Source organism: Misgurnus anguillicaudatus, chromosome 10 (assembly GCF_027580225.2).
Source record: "Misgurnus anguillicaudatus chromosome 10, ASM2758022v2, whole genome shotgun sequence".
In the NCBI taxonomy this organism is placed as follows: domain Eukaryota; kingdom Metazoa; phylum Chordata; class Actinopteri; order Cypriniformes; family Cobitidae; genus Misgurnus; species Misgurnus anguillicaudatus.
In genome coordinates, this window is record NC_073346.2 from 8,167,475 (window position 1) to 8,188,574 (window position 21,100).

Here is a 21,100-nt window from a genome sequence, read left to right on the forward strand (position 1 = left end):
CACCTCAACAATACACGCAACTTAGCATAACACCTTGTCTTATACACTTATAACACCATAATTCTCACAACACCACAACACGCAACAGTTTTTAGCTATTCAATTCCTCAACTTTCAAAAGTAAAAGCCATGACAAGCGGAGGGATATGTGTCTCTGTATGTGCGCTCCTCAGCTGCAGTGCGAGAGGCGCAGAAACAGAGAGAAATGAAATAAAAAAGGCACACAGTTAACACAAGCTTTGAAAAATTATATACGACCCCACTAATTCCTGGCCACATAACAGAGATGCCAATTGGCACGGGACTATCAGAGGACCTCGGTGTTCAGCGAAATATGGTAGGTCATTTGCGGGGGAATTTTTACTTTACCAATTACAGACATCCCAGATTCCAAGATTAAGATTACAGACAACCTCTGCAATTATTACAAATCACTAGAGGTCACCAGGTAATACTAATCCAGTGCGAATAGGGCGTAAGAGGCTTTTTTCACCTGGTATTAAGATGTGATCGGATCCCAAGTGGGCGACCCTAGGGCTGGGTGATATGACCAAAATCTTCTATCACGATAGGATACATTTTAAATCATGATAAAGATATGTATCACGGTAGAGGTTCTTTTTATGTTTAATACCATAGAAATGTTCATAATTCTTACAAAAACCTTATACAAGCATAAAAAGAAGATAAAAACAAACAAAACTGAAGCTCTCTGAAGATAAACAGTCAATGATTAAGGAATGATAATAAATAATTATGTATGTATATATATACATATTTTTTATTTAAGGTAGAAAAGTGATTTAGTCAAGAGCAGTGAGAGATTTTCTATTAATGCTGTTTGACAAACATGAGTGACAGACAGGAGCAAAATTAGGTAACTTCCCCTTTAAGACCAGATCCAATCTACTGTTACACTTGTGTTTTCTCTTTTAGCTGTTCACTTTCTCTTACGCCCTAAATGGTCGTGTTTATGAGGATACTTACAAAGATGGGAATTTTGATGCATATATGTATTTAAGGCCAATAAAGCGGGAAAAATGCTCATGAGCTTAATGAGCAGCGGTTGCGCGACTTGTGTGCTCCTCACACACAAAAAGAGCGCACGCATTTGTGTTTCAATGGCTTAAAATACTTTGCTTTCAAACTGCGGTGTTTAAATACATGTACAAACGTTAAGTTTCTGTGACGACGCACACAAGAGCGTGACGTGGGCGTAGGGTGCCCACCCGTCCCGCGTAGCGCGTGAACGCACAGCGTTTGAAGCCCAATTCATGCGTCCCGCAAATTGAGACCGTGTCACGCATAATCAATGCTTGCTTAAAAAAAGTTGGTCGCTCTATATCCTTGAGCCCCAGGCAGCCAAACGAACATTACTAGACAGTTCAGGCTCGCTCGCCACTCGCTACTCGCACGCTACTGTTGCCCCTCGAGTTGAACTGCTGACTAGGTTGTTGTCAACTTTTCTTTGTTGTCATGACAGCACAGTCCGCACGCAGCCACGCACGTGCATCCCTTTTAGATGCGCGCTTTCCAATTCGAAAAATGGAGAAAGAGACTGAGTCTGACTCTGCACCGCCATCATCAATTAAAAAGAGAAGGTGTGGGTACAAGAAAGACTGGGAAAATAAATATTTGTGGCTGAAAGTCCTAAAGATGTCTCCAGAACACTGAACAGTTTTTTTTCCTGCGCCTGCCTTTACTAACATGCAAGTTCACCATCATTCCTCTTCTCGTTCCGTGAACCTCTGGAGTTGTAAGTTAAGACTTTTTTTAACTGTTTCTGTGTTGTTGAGCAACTTCAATTCCTGTTAATTCTATAATTTTATATTATAATTTATTTAAAGGGAATAAATTATAATGAAAAATAAATTAAATAGCTAAAGTAAATCGTAAGTGGAAGTGCATCTGTCAATTCATTGAATGTTCAAAATATTATTATTATTTCTTTATTTTAAAAAAATTCACATTGATGGCCTATTCATGAGCATACATCAGCAATTACACATGTTTAGGGGAATAGGGCATTATAAATATGCCATGTACACTGCAAAAAATTATTTTCAGGAAAAAATGTCTTTGTATTTTTGTCTTGTTTTCAGTGAAAATATCTAAAAATTCTTAAATTAAGATGCTTTTTCTTAAGTAGCAAAATGACCCAAGAAAATAAGTCTAGTATTTAGACCAAAAATGTCAAGTTTAAGTGATTTTGTGCATAAAACAAGGAAAAAATCTTGAATTTAGTTTTTTAGAAAAATGTTTAAGATTTTTTTGCTTACCCCATTGGCAGATTTTTTTGTTTTGTGCACAAAATCACTTACATTTTGAAGTCTAAAAACTAGACTTGTTTTATTGGGTCGTTTTGCTCGTCAAGAAAAAGCATCTTCATTTAAGAATTTTTAGATATTTGTACTGAGAACAAGACAAAAATACAAGATTTTTTTCTAGAAAATAAGTTTTTTGCAGTGTAAGGTGGTATGTGCTAGAAACGGGTAAACCACTATCAATAAGTCGGCCCGTGGGTCGGGTGCACCGCCGGGCCAGGAAGTGTCCCACATTGTCCCTCAGAAACACACCCCTTGTCCCCCCTTGGGCTTATTAGCAGGTGGTCACTGGGCGCGTAACCTCGATTGAGACGATAGTCCAAAATCTCTACAGAGTGAAAATTTTCTACCGGTTAATCATGTCTACCAGTTTTTCGCCCACCCCTAGACGTCGCTAAATACAGGTGTAATCACGGTTTGGTGTGTGAGTCATGGTTTTAGGTTTTGGTACGTTTCGGTGTGTGTATGTTTATGAGGACAGGTTTTTTCGCAAGAAGATCAGTTTGTTAACATTTAAACACAGAAGGCAATGTGTGCTGTTTCGGTCTCACAGCGATCTCGTGCTATCAACAACACCCTGGTGAGCATACAGCACTCATGTCATGTGCATTATACAGTTTTGGGAAGGACGGAACCGTGAGGAGAAACTGTGACGTTGGCAACATATTTGCATACTATGAGTTTTTTGGACAGGTAAACACGTGCAGAGGGTATTCAGAAACATGCATTAGCGGTTTTATACATTGCTTTTTTCATTAAACTATATTAAAAAATGTGTGGACGAATCAAACACAATGCACCGCGCGATTCTTTACCAAGAACCGTTGCACCCCTGGTAAACAGTGTTTAACATTTTTTGAGCTTGTCCACATTCAGTGGTAGTCGAAAACGCATCTGACTGGATTGCTTTTGTGGTGTAGAATGTGTTTGAGCAGCAACAAAAGACCCCCTACTCTCGGATCTAATGTAATGTACTGAGCTAAATGTTTTTCCATTGGACATGACATCAACGGTGTTCGGTGCAATCTTTAGGCTTTCACTGATAAAACCGAAGTGGCTGCTCTGCGCCTCTTTCATTTGTTTCATTTAGCAAGCGGTTGAAATTTGCGCACGTTTTTTATCAACTGCTCTGAAATATCAGAGAAAGCTCTTACATACACATGCAACATGTTTACTAATAACATAAGTAGCAGACTTTGACCTAATATTAGTTTGTTTCATATTAAACCCATTATTTGTTTTGCTTGCGTTTAAATGAAAGCAGATGGACTCGTCCACAGTCCCCCCTCTCTGTAATCAGGACAAAAGCTGTTTGAAAGTGAACAAAAGAGACAGAATAAAATACCAGGCAAAAAGAGTGCCATAAGGGGTGGTTCGTAGTGTGTAATCATGACAACGTTAAGCTCTTTGACACAGGGGTTTTAAATGCAGATTTACATTCACAACAAAAAAATTAAAAAATGAAGCAAAGTTCATGGAGCCCGTCACTATCCACGCTGAAACTAAGATCGTTCGCCAGCATAATAGAACAGCACGTCATGCGGTTGTTTATGATCGAATCAGAAAATAAATGCACGCGTGTGGATTCTTGAGAGAGAAACTGTGAATAATAAGCAAACATAAGACGCTGTGAAAAAAAACACCAAGTGCACAATTACACATCACATCACGTGTCTTTATAGGATCTTTACTGAATGTCAACGGATGCACAGATTCCAGAAAATCAATGCCAGTGTGAATAAACTAAAAACAAATGATCCCCAGGCATATCCTGGACTCATTTTCCATCTATTTTCCATAATCTGTGTGTGAAAAGGCCTTTTTTTTAATTATAACATTTTAATAATAGATTGCAGTAAAACACACACACCATAAACCCAAGAAAGTGTATTAAGAAAGTAAATTGGGTCTGTTGTGATTGAAATGATTGATATATATGTTTGTAATCTGACAGGAAGTTCATATAACAGACATCTTGGCAATGCATGTGTCCTATTTGGGTCATATCGTAAAAAACGACATGATTATACAGTCTGGGGAAAGCTGATCTAAGATCAGTAGGTTTGCTCTTGGGAAATGTAATGTATATGTTCCCTGGTGCCGTGTGATTGACGACCTAAAGGTTTCATTTGTGGTTGATTCTAGCAAGCTGTTTTCAGGTAAAGTATAATTCTCAATCACTGTCATACTTTATCCCACACTCCCACTGAACCTGGCCTGGATTTCTGTTTCTGGACCTTAAATACCACGATAAGAACCACACAAATGGATTCTTATCAGCTGAAAAGACCCTTTTAACTTAAGCACAGCTCAGACTTGTTTTAAAATATTAGTGTCATATTCCTGGTAGAAGGATCAGTAAGGCTTGTAACCAGCATGATGATGAAGCGTATGACTACACTGACCCAACAGCACAAATTGACTAAATCCTATACTGTAGCTACTAAATCTTGGACCAGCAAGGACTTACATACAGATCTAATGCTATCCTCCAAAGTCCTCTTGGAAAGTACCTACTTACAAAGTCATAGGGATCTGCGTTGAAGTGATTTTCAAACGGCACGAATCTACTTAACGAAGACAAGCAGGTTTCAAAATGGGCCAAACGCCTCCAGTGGACATTGCATCGAAAAAAATGCACTGATATGCACCTGCAGCAATGTATTATTTATGTTATGCAGAAGTCCCTCTTCCATTCTTTAATGGTTGCCAATTGGTTCTTTTAACTGGGAGGCAGGACTACAGCGACAATTCTGAGTGTTGCAATGTCCCCCATTCATATCAATACATTGACACATCTTGTTAATATTAAATATCTTTGAATACGAAAAAAAAGGATGAACCCAACCCACTGGGTTGTCAATTGACCCATCCTGGGTTGTTTCAATCCAATGCTGTGTTGTTTTAACATATCATTGGGTCAAATATAAAATGTGGGTTAATTTAACCCAATGGCTGTGCTCGTTCCTTTTTTGACCCAATGCTGCAGTGATTTTCAAAGCAATCATCATATCAGCTGCTAAAAAGTCTTACCTTCTTGAAGTCCAGGGTGCACAATTTGGCCTTCTCTCCAAACTGCCATTTGCACTGGGTGTCTGCGTCATACAGCTCTCCAGGAAGTTTCTCAGGGTATTTGTACTCCTGTATGGCGCTGGGTTCATCAGACAGACAGGTGGCCTGGGCGGTACTGAGACAGAAACATGACTGACTCATACATGCTGTAAAACAGCTTTACTTTAGTACAGTAGAAGAGGAAACCATGACAACATAACAAGCATCCTTCCCTTGGCTACAGTTACAGATCTTTCCTTTCAACACTTACTTTGACTTTATCATGACGTGTGTTATTTAATGCTGCTGATGTTATATGAGACAGAAATTAGGCTTTTTGCATTACATACACAATCAGAAGTTAAAAACTGAAAGACTTCTGAGTAGTTTAACAGAGATCTGTATGTGTGGGTTAATGACTGTGTGTCACTAAATGTATATGTGTGTATGCTTGTGTGTGTGGTATGTTTGTAATAGGATTTATGCATTGTTGATTTTGGAAAAAAATATTTTCACTATTAATCAGTATTTTTGTTTGTGTTTTATTTATTTTCTATTCACAAACAAAAACGATTCACGAGTCACCGCGCAACACACCTATGGTAACCAACTGTCACTATGCTAAAACTCTTTGCGCAAGATGGCGTCCTTACCGGAAACTAGTTACTATAGTTTATAAAGTTTAAAATATGGATATTTTTCTTACAAAATTGCATCGATACCTGCAGAAGATCTTTATTAAATTTTGGAGCTGTGTGGATTACTTCTGTAAAGGATGAATGCACTTTTTGGGGGGTTTAAAGTGAGAAGTTGTTCCCTGACTCCTGTTTTCTATTGTTGTAAAGCTGGGAAGAGTAAGGACATTTACTAAAATAAACTCAAAATGTGATAATCTGAAAGATGAGGGGCATGTATCTCGGATTGCTTGAGGGTGACTAAATCATGGGGTAATTTTGATATTTGGCTGGATCATCCCTTTGAAGTATATTTATAGCAATAGCCAACAATACATTGGGTCTCATTCACACAATGCATGCGTACCTGCATTAACGACGACAGTGGGGCCTCTGGCCTTAGTCAAACGGGTTGGCACATATGGTCGGGTTGCGATTTTGGCGCTTTCTTGTGGTCTTGTGAATAAAGTTTACAGATAATAAATATGATCATGGATTTCTTTTGGAGCTCTTTTGCTTCTATGACAAACTGCTTTAAAGTTTTCTGTGGACCAGTGCTGCGCTGCGGAAAATCCTTATATGAAGCTGGTTTGTGTGTGTTTTATGGAAATTACCAACCTCGCGCGCCGCTTATGTAGAACACTCCAAATTAACTAACGTAAGAACAAATATAAGAACAAATTCATTTGCATACGCATCTGTTGTAAATTAGGCAGAAAGTTTTCATGAGAAGTTTAAGTGTGCCTATAAATACGAAAAAATTACACAATTATTAGTGAATGAGACCCATTGTATGGGTCACAATTATTTATTTTTCTTTCATAAAAAAGGTCATTAGGATATCCATAAATATATTTTGTAAATCTTCTATGGTAAATATAGCAAAACTGTATTGTTGTGAGTGGATGCAGATGCTAAGGACTTAATTTGGGAAACTTTAAAGGCGAACTTCTTAATATTTAGATTTTTTATGATGCATTTCAGAACATTTACCTTTATGACTGGTTTTGTGATCCAGGATCACATATACATAGTGACACAGATGCATAAATACGAGCAGGAACTATCCTACAATTATTGCTATTAAAAAATTAAAAAACATGATTTTTTTGTGTGATCAAAATGACTAATTTGGTGGTAATTTCTAGATTTTTTTTAGCCTGGGTGCCAGCGGATCTTAGCCCCGCCCACAAGATTTTGAAAACGGGAAGATCGGTCTGGGGTTTCTGCGTTGAGGAGCTTCTATGCTAGGACAAATGCTGGTCGAACCAATCAAATTGTCAGGGCGGGCTTTATACGATGATGGACAGATAATCAACAGTAACGTAATGAACCACGTCACCAAAGAGCGCGTGTGTTGAATGGCTGCTGCTGTAGAGTTCAGATGTGTGGATTCTGACATTGAGTCTGTTCTAAAAGATATCGACAGAGCATTGATTTTAAAAGAGGAACAGAGAAACGCGAGCAGGGCATTTGTTGATGTTTTTGCCTTCCTTCCTATTCGGCAAAAGTTGGTCGCAACTGAAATGGCTAACGTTATCACGGCGATGCAACTCAGCGTGCACGACGAGATGGATATAATTAGCAGTCGTTGCCAGCTTCTTTTCGGAAGCCCTGAATCGTGGTTGCTGAATAAGTGGAGGGACATGCTAGGCTCCAATATTTTCAAGCCAACGTAATGGGTATCGTCGTGGATGAAGTTCACCTAACGTACAAATGGTAAGAGATAGTCTTACTCTATGACTTAGTAAATACTTCATGTTGTGATATAAACGAAATGTTGTAAACATAATAGATGTTGATGTACATTCGCTAACTCAGTATAATCACAATGTTAGTGTCATTGTAGCGAAATAACTAGCAGTTCGGTCAGGCTGCAAAGACGTAATTTCAACATACGTCACACACTCCGTTGCTCTGATTGGTCGTAGGTCTATCCAATTGAGTGCAGAGGCATTTTTATAATTATAGCTCAATGGAGCGGTATCAGACTCAAATTCTGACTAGAATTGAGTATGACAACGTCAGGCTAAGATTTTTTATGATGATAAATAAATAAAAATACTTAAAATATTTAGACCAATATAAATATTTTATAACTATAAAGGAAACACTTGCCTAGTATAAATAAAATATAATTAAGTTATCAATTTAACAGTCAGTGATAAAATAAGAACAAAGATGACTGCACTTGACTTCAACCGCTGACTGCACTATTTTACAGTGTCCATAAACTGCACTTAAATGTAGCTCCTTGGCATAAGTTTAACTACTTAAGACTAGTATTTATCTTAACAAGCTTGTTAGATTCCCAAACACTGTTAGTTTGTATCTATAGGTGTTCTTGCTGCAAAAAGCTCCTCTGTAAAGTTCAAGCAATCCCAGCATCCCTCAGTCAGTCTGTGTATGCTGTGAAGGGAAACCTTGTTTGATTTATGAAATTCTTCTCCTGTGCATGAAAGCTCTGCTTTATATTAGTTTGAGATAGATCAATGCAGCATCTGGCCTGCAGAGTCAAACATGTCACAGCCACAGATGAATCTTATTCAGTCATCACTGCTACTCAGCTTTCCCAGTGTCACCTCTTTAAGTTTCCCTCCCAGATTAAGGCGACCGACAGCTATAACACAGATCTTGTTGGGCCTGACCCAACCAGATTCCCTTTCAAGTTGGGGTTTTGGGGAAACCGGGGTAAGTGATAAAAGGGTGGGCTATGAAAAAGAAGGACAGAAGGTCTGAAAGCACATCAGTCTTTAGCTACTAGAAGGTCTTGTGATCTACAGTCTGTGTGTTGGTAGGCGCATGGTGAGGAATGGATAACAGATGGGAAGGAGGTGGACAAAAAGTATGTTGCTATAATCTGCAGCATATCTATTGTACACTACTTTTTTTGGGAGGAAGTTGTGGGGGTAAAAGTAGACTGTTCCTGCCTTCAGATGCCTAGACAGCGCTGGCTGACAGTCAAACCTCTGTAGGGTTCCTGGTGACATTAATGTCAAACACTCCTGCAAGGCCAAGTCCGGCAGTTTAGTTGCAACCCTAAATAGATGCACAACAACTTAAAGTTCTCTGCATAAGATCCAACTCTTCAATACACTGATCCACAGAGATGTAATTGGGTAACTTTTTGATATATTTTTTTGGTGAAAACCCATTCTTGTTTGATTATAGTTCGGGTTGGGAGGGGGAATTGTGAGATGATGCCAGGTGCCCCAGTTTTATGACATTTTTTTTATAAATGTATCATCAATTCTGTGCAATTAAACCTCAGAAAAAACAAGGCTGCTAACCAAAAGCACTGCAGTTAATCATTTAATGTGTTTTGTTTTGTTTAATTCAAATTCTAAGTTTGTGTAAGTTTGTCATGAATCTTCATCGAACCACAAATATTATTGGTTGCTAGACTTGATGTTTTAAGACTTAAGCTGCATTCAACCCTCTATTCATTTTGTTGCTGTGTATTGCCAGCTTTCAAGTCCCATGAAAGGCAGCACACAGATCTCAAGCTATGGCTCATCCAAAAAGTCGCTAGATTTGTTGCTAGGTGCTTTTTTGTAAAATAGTCACTAATATTCACCATATATATATATACAGTCTTGTTCAAAATAACAGCAGTACAATGTGACCAACCAGAACAATCAAGGCCTTCAGTACACTTTCCATTGCCACGTGGCAAACAAGCCACCAGCAGGCCCAGCAGACTCCCAGAAAACAAACAAGACCCAGCACTCATGACACGCACGCTCCCAAGGCTGTGCAATTGGGCAACTAGTTGAAAGGGGTGTGTTCAAAAAAATAGCAGTGTCTACCTTTGACTGTACAAACTCAAAACTATTTTGTACAAACATTTTTTTTTCTGGGATTTAGCAATCCTGTGAATCACTAAACTAATATTTAGTTGTATGACCACAGTTTTTTAAAACTGCTTGACATCTGTGTGGCATGGAGTCAACCAACTTGTGGCACCTCTCAGCTGTTATTCCACTCCATGATTCTTTAACAACATTCCACAATTCATTCACATTTCTTGGTTTTGCTTCAGAAACAGCATTTTTGATATCACCCCACAAGTTCTCAATTGGATTAAGGTCTGGAGATTGGGCTGGCCACTCCATAACATTAATTTTGTTGGTTTGGAACCAAGACTTTGCCCGTTTACTAGTGTGTTTTGGGTCATTGTCTTGTTGAAACAACCATTTCAAGGGCATGTCCTCTTCAGCGTAGGGCAACATGACCTCTTCAAGTATTTTAACATATGCAAACTGATCCATGATCCCTGGTATGCGATAAATAGGCCCAACACCATAGTAGGAGAAAGATGCCCATATCATGCTCCATGCTTCACTGTCTTCACTGTGTACTGTGGCTTGAATTCAGAGTTTGGGGGTCGTCTCACAAACTGCCTGTGGCCCTTGGACCCAAAAAGAACAATTTTACTCTCATCAGTCCACAAAATGTTCCTCCATTTCTCTTTAGGCCAGTTGATGTGTTCTTTGGCAAATTGTAATCTATTCTGCACATGCCTTTTTTTTAACAGAGGGACTTTGCGGGGGATTCTTGAAAATAGATTAGCTTCACATAGATGTCTTCTAACTGTCACAGTACTTACAGGTAACTCCAGACTGTCTTTGATCATCCTGGAGGTGATAATTGGCTGAGCCTTTGCCATTCTGGTTATTCTTCTATCCATTTTGATGGTTGTCTTCCGTTTTCTTCCACGTCTCTCTTGTTTTGCTCTCCATTTTAAGGCATTGGAGATCATTTTAGCTGAACAGCCTATCATTTTTTGCACCTCTTTATAGGTTTTCCCCTCTCCAATCAACTTTTTAATCAAAGTACGCTGTTCTTCTGAACAATGTCTTGAACGACCCATTTTCCCCAGCTTTCAAATGCATGTTCAACAAGTGTTGGCTTCATCCTTAAATAGGGGCCACCTGATTCACACCTGTTTCTTCACAAAATTGATGACCTCAGTGATTGAATGCCACACTGCTATTTTTTTGAACACACCCCTTTCAACTAATTCAACTACTTGCCCACTTGCACAGCCTTAAGAGCGTGCATATCATGAATGTTGGGTCTCATTTGTTTTCTGAGAATCTACTGAACCTACTGGTAACTTGTTTGCCACGTAGCAATAAAAAAATGTACTAAAAACCTTGATTATTCTGGTAAGTCACATTGTACTGCTATTATTTTGAACAAGACTGTATATATAACTGCCATATTGGCAAAACTGTATAGTAATAATACATAATAGTAATTAATAATTTTATACCTTTATAGCTGTTGAAGAGTTTTAGTCACCATTACTACAACTGTGTAATTGTTTATTATTTTTTGACTTAAGATAAATAAAAAATTATAAGGGCTTATAACTGAATGGGAGAGTAAATATGTATATGAATTTATTAATATACACTCACCTAAAAGATTATTAGGAACACCATACTGATACTGTGTTTGACCCCCTTTCGTCTTCAGAACTGCCTTTATGTGGCATTGATTCAACAAGGTGCTGAAAGCTTTAGAAATGTTGGCCCATATTGATAGAATAGCATCTTGCAGTCGATGGAGATTTGTGGGATGCACATCCAGGGCACAAAGCTCCCGTTCCACGACATCCCAAAGATGCTCTATTGGGTTGAGATCTGGTGCCTGTGGGGGCCATTTTAGTACAGTGAACTCATTGTCATGTTCAAGAAACCAATTTGAAATGATTCGAGCTTTGTGACATGGTGCATTATCCTGCTGGAAGTAGCCATCAGAGGATGGGTACATGGTGGTCATAAAGGGATGGACATGGTCAGAAACATTGCTCAGGTAGGCCGTGGCATTTAAACGATGCCCAATTGGCACTAAGGGGCCTAAAGTGTGCCAAGAAAAACATCCCCCACACCATTACACCACCACCACCAGCCTGCACAGTGGTAACAAGGCATGATGGATCCATGTTTTCATTCTGTTTATGCCAAATTCTGACTCTACCATCTGAATGTCTCAACAGAAATCGACACTTATCAGACCAGGCAACAGTCTTCAACTGTTCAATTTTGATGAGCCTTATTTTCCTATGTGGTGGAGATGAGTGGTACCCGGTGGGGTCTTCTGTTGTAGCCCATCCGCCTCAATGTTGTGCGTGTTGTGGCTTCACAAATGGTTTGCTGCATACCTCGGTTGTAACGAGTGGTTTATTTCAAAGTTGCACTTCTATCAGCTTGAATCAGTCGGCCCATTTACCTCTGACCTCTAGCATCAACAAGGCATTTTTGCCCACAGGACTGCCGCATACTGGATGTTTTTCCCTTTTCACACCATTCTTTGTAAACCCTAGAAATGGTTGCACATGAAAATCCCAGTAACTGAGCAGATTGTGAAATACTCAGACCAGCCTGTCTGGCACCAACAACCATGCCACGCTCAAAATTGCTTAAATCACCTTTCTTCAGTTTGGAGTTCAGGAGATTGTCTTGACCAGGACCACACCCTTAAATGCATTGAAGCAACTGCCATGTGATTGGTTGATTAAATAATTGCATTAATGAGAAATTGAACAGGTGTTCCTAATAATCCTTTAGGTGAGTGTATTAATACTAATTAATATAATAATACTGGTCCCAATTTACAAAAAGGCATCACAATGCTCTTTTAACATCATAACTGAGAGCTAAGACCCCCCCTAAGAATGAAATCCTAGATCTGCACCTGTAATAAACTGCTGAATGTTATTTCAAATAGATCTCAAACAAATTTTATATCACTTAAAGCCACAATATGTAGATTTTTACCACTAGAGGTCACTATCACTCAATAACACAATACAATAACAATGCAAAGCTTAATGATGTTATGAAGGAGTGTGGAATGATGGGACATGTTGTTTTCAACATTCAGAGATGTATGGAATTTGCTAATTGCGTTCATGGATGAGGTAATAAATTAATGTTTTATTACCTGTACATTTGATCAAATTATTTTATGCCATCGTAATGAATTAGCTGCAAGGCAAAACAGGGGCATGTTGCATGCTATATAACCACCACCTCCGCATTTGTCCACTCGTGTTGCCATGCTGTAGTTTCTTGACCAGAAACTGAGGATAGCGCGGATATTAAGTCACTAAGAGGCGGTTTCCCGGAGAGGGATTAGATTAGGTTTAGACTAAAAACAGAGCAGTCCAAACTGAAAAGAACTTGCACTGACATATCTTAAAATACACCAGTTCCCTTTCTTTTGCCTCAAAATGCACCCCAGTAATATTTTTAGTAAGGCATGTTTGTTAAAACTAGTTTCATTTTTCCTAATTAAACTAAGGCCTAGTCCTGGCTTAAGCTAATCCCTGTCCGGGAAAACATCCCTAAAAGGGGACAATTACAAGGGACGAGGCATTATTTAAAGCAGGAATGTCTCTGGATTTACAAATCTATGGGAACTTTTGGGATAATGTAGGTTCACGACTGCATTAAATATATCAGCCTGTGTAAGTGGATATTTTATTACAGAAATCTTTCATATTGTGGCTTTAATGTTTAATATAAACAACACTATTGCAGAATGAGTTACATCAAATATAAATAAGTATCAATGCATGCTCCTTGCAGGAATATGTTACAAACAGTGGCCTGTTTGGGTCCATTGGTTTTTCCAAGAGCAATTTTAAATATCAACACAATACTTGAGCCATGACAGATCATACAGTATAAAATCCAAAAAATACTCAAAATGTAATGGAAGATGTGACTCCACTGACTCCTTTTGGTTGTCACTCCAACCCTTCTCAACTCATGTCACCGAATGTAGCCAAGCTTTTATTGGAATAAATAAAATCATGTCACTCTGTCATCGCTAGTCACTGGCAAAAGAACATGAACTACTTGGCAACATCACAGTGACCCAGCATGGCACAGTCTTGCCAATCATTGCAAACAGTGGTGGAAATGGACAAGATTCACTGAAACTAGGGTTATATTGGAAAACATATTTTATATTTTTTAAATAGATGCAGAAAATCCCAATTTATGTATGTATGAAACTTGTATACTGTTTACTGTTAAACTTTCACATGAAGCTACACTTAAAGAGGGGGAAGAACAAACAGGGAATCCCTTCTATCAATGTAGCCTACAACTACTGATTCATCTTCCTGCCAGAGAGCTCACTCAGACAGACAGTAAAGAGGATGAGGTCATAATGATAAGCAAGCACATTTGACATGATGGTTAATTTAAGGGCTACAAATCAAACTGATCCAGTTTCACGAGCACAGACGTGGCTCTCAGACAGAAACTTAAATTTAAACCCCAATGGAGCTGGTTGGTTTTACATATCAGAACCAAAACAGCACTACAAATACTACTTTTAAAAGATGAGGTTGATGTCTAGACTCTCATGCTGGGTGAGCTTGCGTGGATGACTAATAGACAGGTCATGCTAAGTAAAGGGCATGGTTTGTAATACCATCACGCTGTTTTTCTAATGTCGCTTTGGGCTGCCAATGTGTAGAGCATGTGATTCAGGGATAATCTTTCTAAGAAGCTCCAGTATATCTTTCATATTAGCCACAACATTGGACCAAAAAAAACTAAACAACAACAACATGTTATTTGCAAAACAGGGAGGAAGATTTTACTACCATAAAATGCAGTGGGAAGTCTTTACTCACCTTAGAAACCTGTTTAGATATTGTCGGCTACAGGATGACCAGGAAAATAAACCATTGTGTCCAGCCAGTGTGGGAGACATGATGTTTCCAACCGACTTCTTACACAAATTGCCTTCCCCATCATGGATCATACCAAAGCTGTAAAATGAAAAGCTTTCATTTATGCAATAAAGGCAACATGATATGAGAGTTAATGATAAATTCAACTTTTACTTGTGTCCAGATTCATGGGCAATAGTGAAGGCCAGACCAAGACCAGTGTCCTCATTGATGGTGCAGCTACGATACTTGCTGCACATTCCACTGATTGGAGCAAAACCTAAAATATCGAACATTCATTCATTATCTCATTATATTTCTTTTTTAACAATTCAGCCAACTGTCTATTGCTACCCAGTTTCACAAAATTATGTACCTATAGTCAGGTAATTTTCTGACTCCCTTTCGTGATACTGTCGCGTTTTTTGGCGATCGTATCACAAATTTCTGTTTATGTGTCATTGTCACGTATTGGTTACTCAACTACTTTTTCCTATTTTCAAACTAATTTCGTTTCAGTTTAGGGTTAGATTTGATGTTTGCATTTGGATGTCACTTGAAGTATTGGTTTATACTATTTTTTTCTGATTTATTTTTATATTTTCTAAATTTTAAAACATTGTCGCCTGGCGTTAGGGTTAGAGTTGGGTTTTGGGTAAAGATGTCATTTTATGAAAAATCTAACCCTAAACCGAAGCGAAAATTGCAAGAAATTAGGACAAAACAGTTGAGTAACCAATACGTGATAATGACACATAAATTAAAATTAGTGATACGATCACAAAAAACGTGGAAATTCATGATGTCAGTATCACAAAAAAAAATCAAAAAAATTACGTGACTATAGGTACATAATTTCGTGTGACTGGGCTGTTTATTCATAAATACCTGAGCCTGCAGGAACCTGGGCATTTTTCTGACACGGATATTCTTTTAATTTTTGCATTTACGAAATGACCACATATATAACAACCAGGACTTTTCTGTAAAGCGGCTTGTAGCAATGATACAATTTCTTTAAAAAAGTATTTTTTTATATTTTTGTATTCTTTAAATGCCACAGAAATATATTAGATTTTAAATGAATAAATGCAAGGTGTGGGTGCAGAAGGGTTTTTTAGGGTTTTAACTAAATACATGCCATTAACATTGTATGACCTAACATACTACTGTACTGCTGTATGACCTAACATAATTACAAAAACAGCAAATTATTGCATGCACATATGGTACAAAGCATGCTTATTTATTTAGATTTCAGAATGACTCCGTTTGTCATTAATAATAAATATGCTGCGGTCTGCCCGCTGATTTGATACTGTAATGAATGTATAATTACTGTTTAAAAAGTAAAACGTATAATTTCAGTAAATAACTATGTACATGCTTAGGACGTTTGCATTGTAATAATGTACAGGGGAACTTCAGATATAAAAGCAGAGACTGGTAAGTAGTGGTTTATCATTAATATCTAATAACGTCCTATTCATTTAATAGAATGTTTGGACATACCAACATGGCGGCGCGGCGGCTTCACAAATGTGACGTCATGCGCAATCCAGTCATTTATATAGATCAGTGTAGTAAGCACAAGAGTGACCCAATGGGGTTTTAGTATGTTGAATAGCAAGGATGCAAAATGATGTAAGATCAAGACTTAAAATGGATTTTAGGGTTGTTAAGATCAAGAGATTGAATCCAGTTGTTTTAAATCAGCTGCAGAAAATCTAAAAAGATTTGCTTTAAAAAAGCAAAACCTACTCCCAAAATGCTTTGAACAGTTCAAAATGTGTTACTGTATGGGCCTGAGAGATCTAAGCAAACTGTATTGTTTATGACCAAGTCTTGACTTTCTAATTCTTTAATACAAAACCTATGGAGACTGAATCTAGTGTGTGTTGGACCAAAGTCAAGCCCCAAAAGGACCACAGGAGTTTGATTTATTTTCCTCCATTTATCCAGTTAGCATATGTTCTGTGCTTTGACACACTGAGCTCAGTAATGTATGATAAAATATGTGTATGTATTGCAAAAAATACACGTGGTGATTTATTTGAGCCATACTGAACATTTTAACTGGAAAACAATGCGCAAGTATAAAAACAATATATTTTTAAGAACCCTCAACACTTGATTTATTAATTTAATAGAGATTGGGAGGAGCATCTGCATTTAATACGGCCAATCCAAAAGTTAGATTATGCATAAATATACTGCTCCTCACTTCATCCTGCAACACTTCATTTGGCATTTTTCCTTAACCCCAACTCCACACTTTATTTTTTCAAATATGACATTTATGTAAGTCCAGTGGGGTTTAAAATCTCTATGACAGTATTTTATTCCTTACATGTGAACTTCAAAAACACTACTATAAAATGAATAATAATACAGCATGATGCTTGCTAACAACGTATACTTACTTTTTAGAATAGACATTCTTTTAACTCATGTTTGGGTCAATTATGGACAACCAACCCAGTTATTTGGGTAACAAACAACCCACCATAGGTTTATGTATAACCACATTATTGTGTTTTTAAAGAGTGAAAGCAGACTGGATAACAACATTTACCCACTACAAACACAGATCACTTCATTTAATATTTGTTTTCTTAAATCTATATAACTTGCTGTAATTATTCACTGTATGAGGTTAAACCTGTGAGTATGTGATGGTTTTCTTAGATTGGTGGCACTGTATCTGAAGAGTATATTGTGCTAACAAAGGTACAGCAGAGCTCTTTAATCTTCCATCGTGACCTCTGAAAGATGAGAAATCTCCCCTGCCTCTGACCTCTTCACCTCTGAATATGAGGTGTGTTAGCCACAAGTGTTAATCATTGACTCTACTCAAATGCTGTGTTCCCAGACACCCTTTGAACTGTGGCCTTGTATTTGAGAGACAAGGTTAGGTTTGCTGATGGGGTAAACAGGGAAAGATTCTTTCATGTGGCACAGGGTGGAGACCTCAACTAAAAATCTCACAGAGGTTGTTAGGAAAAGTGGTCTTATAAATCTCTAATAATTTAGCAATTTTGATGAAGTGGGACAGGTTTGTATTAAACATAAGGCACAGTTCTTGCCAAACAAATTAGCTATTACTCTTAAATAGTCACAAATAAATGTATGATTTCTTAACCTGTAATATTAAGTATACGTTTAAGCCTAACATTACCTTAAATTAATTGTAACCTTCCTACTGGTTTACTGCTTTGTTATTTACTTAACATTTTATGGTGCACAAACGCAGGGAGCAACTGGGGGTTAAATGTCTTGCTTAAGGGTACAATAGTGAAAGATGACCTCTTGCAGGGTCTGAACCTTTCACAGGCTATACTACAACTGGACTATATCTACAAGTTTGCGCAGAACTGTGTGTCTGATCTCAGATTGGCAGATGCGTCTTTACCTAGAGTGTCACATGGTTCATTCTTCCAGGAGCAGATATCCAGACCAGTTAGAAGTATGGCATGATCATGACGCCGACCTTCTCTGCCTGCCAAACCAGACTGCCACTGACAGAAACTGTTTAGAGTGTGGTCAGCATGGTGGTTAATCACTAGTCCATCCTAGGAGAGTACAACAGAGAAGGGTAGGGTAGAGTAGAGTAGAGTAGAGGAGAGTAAAGTAGAGTAGAGTAGAGTAGAGTAGAGTAGAGTAGAGTAGAGTACAGTAGACCGAAGAGAGTGGAGTGGAGCGAAGCAGAGTATAATAGAGTATATTAAAGTAAACCGCAGAAGAGCAGAGCAGAGTTTAGTAAAATAGTAAAGTAGAGTCGACAGAAGAACAGTGGAGCAGAGCAGATCAGATTAGATCAGATTAGAGTAGAGCGAAGAATAGAGTGGAGTGGAGCAGAGTATAGAAAAAGTACAGTAGAGTAGACAGAAGAAAAGTGGAGTGGAACAGAGTATAGAAAAAGAAGAGTAGAGTAGACCGAAGAAGAGTGGAGTGGTGCAGAGTAGAGTAGAGTATAGAAAAAGTACAGTAGAGTAGAGTAGACCAAAGAAGAGTGAAGGGGTGCGGAGCAGAGCACAGTAGAATGAGTAGAGTAGAGTAGAGTAGATCGAAGAAGAGCGAAGCAGAGCAGAGCAGAGTAAACCGAAGAAGTGGAGCCAAGTATAGTAAAGTAGACAGAGGAAGAGTGGAGTGGAGGAGAGTAGAGTAGGGTATAGAAACAGTAGAGTAAAGTAGACCGAAGAAGAGTGGAGTGGAGCGGAATGGAGCAGAGCAGATAGTAGAGTAGAGTAGAGGGGAGAAGAGAAGAGGAGAGTAAAGTAGAATGTAGTGGAGTAGAACCGAAGAGCGGACAGAGTAGAGTAGAGAACAGTAGACCAAAGAAGAGTGGAGTGGAGCAGGCAGAGTATAATAGAGTATAGTAGAGTAAACCCAAGAAGAGTGGAGTAGAGTATAGTAGAATATAGTAAAGTAGAGTCGACAGAAGAACAGTGGAGTAGAGCAGATCAGAGTAGAGCGAAGAATAGAAGAACGGAGTAGAGTAGAGCGAAGAAAAGTGTAGTGGAGCAGAGTATAGAAAAAGTAGAGTAGAGTAGACAGAAGAAGTGGAGCCAAGTATAGTAGAGTAGAGTACACGAGGAAGAGTGGAGTGGAGCAGAGCAGAGCACAGTAGAATGGAGATAAAAAGAGAAGACCGAAGAAGAGAGGAGTGGAGAGGAGCAGAGCAGAGTGGAGAATAGTAGAACAGAGTAAACCAAAGAAGAATGCAGTGGAGAGGGGTGGAGCAGAGCAGATAGTAGAGTAGAGTAGATAGAGTAGAGTAGAGTATAGTAGGGTAGAGTAGAGTCCAGTAAAGTAAGTAGAGTAGAGTACAGAAAAGCACAGTAGAGTAGATTAGAGTAGAGTGGGATAGGGTAGAGTACAGTAGATTAGAATTGAGTCCAGTAGAATGGAGAAGTGCAGAATAGAGTAGAGGTTAAAAAATATGTGTTATTGGTAATGCTGTAAGCCTATAAACCAGGCTGCTCATCAAGCGCTGGGCTGAGCAGTTATCTGCTGCCTCTATTGGGCCTATCTCACTAAATGAGACTATGGGATATTAGCCTCCCATGATGACCCCAGATGATCCTGACTGACTCTCGCTAATTATTTCAACAAAATAAGGGATGAGGGTCATTTTCTGCATTCCTCATCTTGAACTTCATTAACATTAGCACAGGTGTATCAGTAACAGAGCTCTCATTTTCAGTCCATCGCTTGCCTATTTTCCAGCAGAAGCTACCCTCATCTGGCTGAAACCCAGTGGAATGTCATCCATCCAATTAAACTGTCATCATTAAAACGACAGAATGTCTCAAAGAGAGCAAAGAAGACGAGCCCCCGAAAGATAATACAATTCTTCTCAAGTGTTTCATACCGTTTCAAACCTCTAGATTATATCATGGTCTGTGACATCAATCATCTCCAGATGTCTTTTCTCTCTCTGTTTGACATTCATCTATGTACCAGGATATCTACACTTACCTATGGATTAACATTTCAGTTTGGACACATTATCAATGCAATATAGTCAGGAAGTACTAACTATTTTAAAAAAAGTGTTTATTTGTTAGTACTTAATAAAATTAATTATATTTTAAAAGCATCTCACCTGATCTTCATCCAGCAGTATTAGTCCAACAATTACAATGTTGATATCACCTCCAATGGTCCCATCTTTGAATAGTGTAGACACCTTTGTGGACAAAAGCAACATTCCATTGTTCATGCAAATTTGTACATGTTGTTTCATACAAGTACAAATTTAGCATTTTATTAAGGTATCTAAACTCAATTTGACCTATTGAGGTGATCTATCAGCAGCCTCTCTTTGGGGAAAATGAGAAACTTGTGGCTTGGATGTTTCTCGAAACTTCTTCAAAGCCTTGTCTCTATCCAGGCATACCACATGTACTTAAGGGAATACCTAATCCCACATATCTCACTGGCTTTTGAAATAGGATAAGGATAAAGTCTCTGGCATGGTTTAAGGTGCTCAGGTATCATAAATACAAACACATCATCCCTGATACAAGCTCTTTCCGTCCATCTATTTTGTCTGAGTTTTCAGTGACACCAACACAAGAGACATCCCGCTTCAGCTTAGGTGTCTGTATTTTGTATAAGACCCTCAAAAGTTTGATGGTTATTTTCAAAACACGTAACACTATCCTATTTTTATTAGTCTGTAAATGTGTTTTGATTTGTGCTTACACTTTTACCATGTTTACCCTAAAAAGACTCACTTTTAGTTTTATCAATCATTAACTAGTCCAACTGGTCAGCAGATATGCCACAACCAAGTGAAAACACATGCTATGACCTCAGGTTGACATTATGCTCTGTGCTTTAAG

The 21,100-nt window shown here is 38.3% G+C and overlaps 1 protein-coding gene across 1 annotated transcript in view; it reads right to left on the reverse strand.

Annotated features, from left to right (window-relative positions):
• adamts16 (ADAM metallopeptidase with thrombospondin type 1 motif, 16) overlaps window positions 1–21,100 on the reverse strand; it is a 93,675-nt gene that overhangs the window by 52,670 nt on the left and 19,905 nt on the right. The window contains exons 6-10 of the mRNA XM_073871844.1: window positions 20,359–20,442; window positions 18,163–18,322; window positions 14,925–15,030; window positions 14,712–14,849; window positions 5,358–5,511 (exon numbers count right to left, since the gene is read on the reverse strand). Coding sequence (XP_073727945.1) covers window positions 5,358–5,511; window positions 14,712–14,849; window positions 14,925–15,030; window positions 18,163–18,322; window positions 20,359–20,442 — 642 coding nt within the window. The remainder of the gene's footprint in view (window positions 1–5,357; window positions 5,512–14,711; window positions 14,850–14,924; window positions 15,031–18,162; window positions 18,323–20,358; window positions 20,443–21,100) is intronic.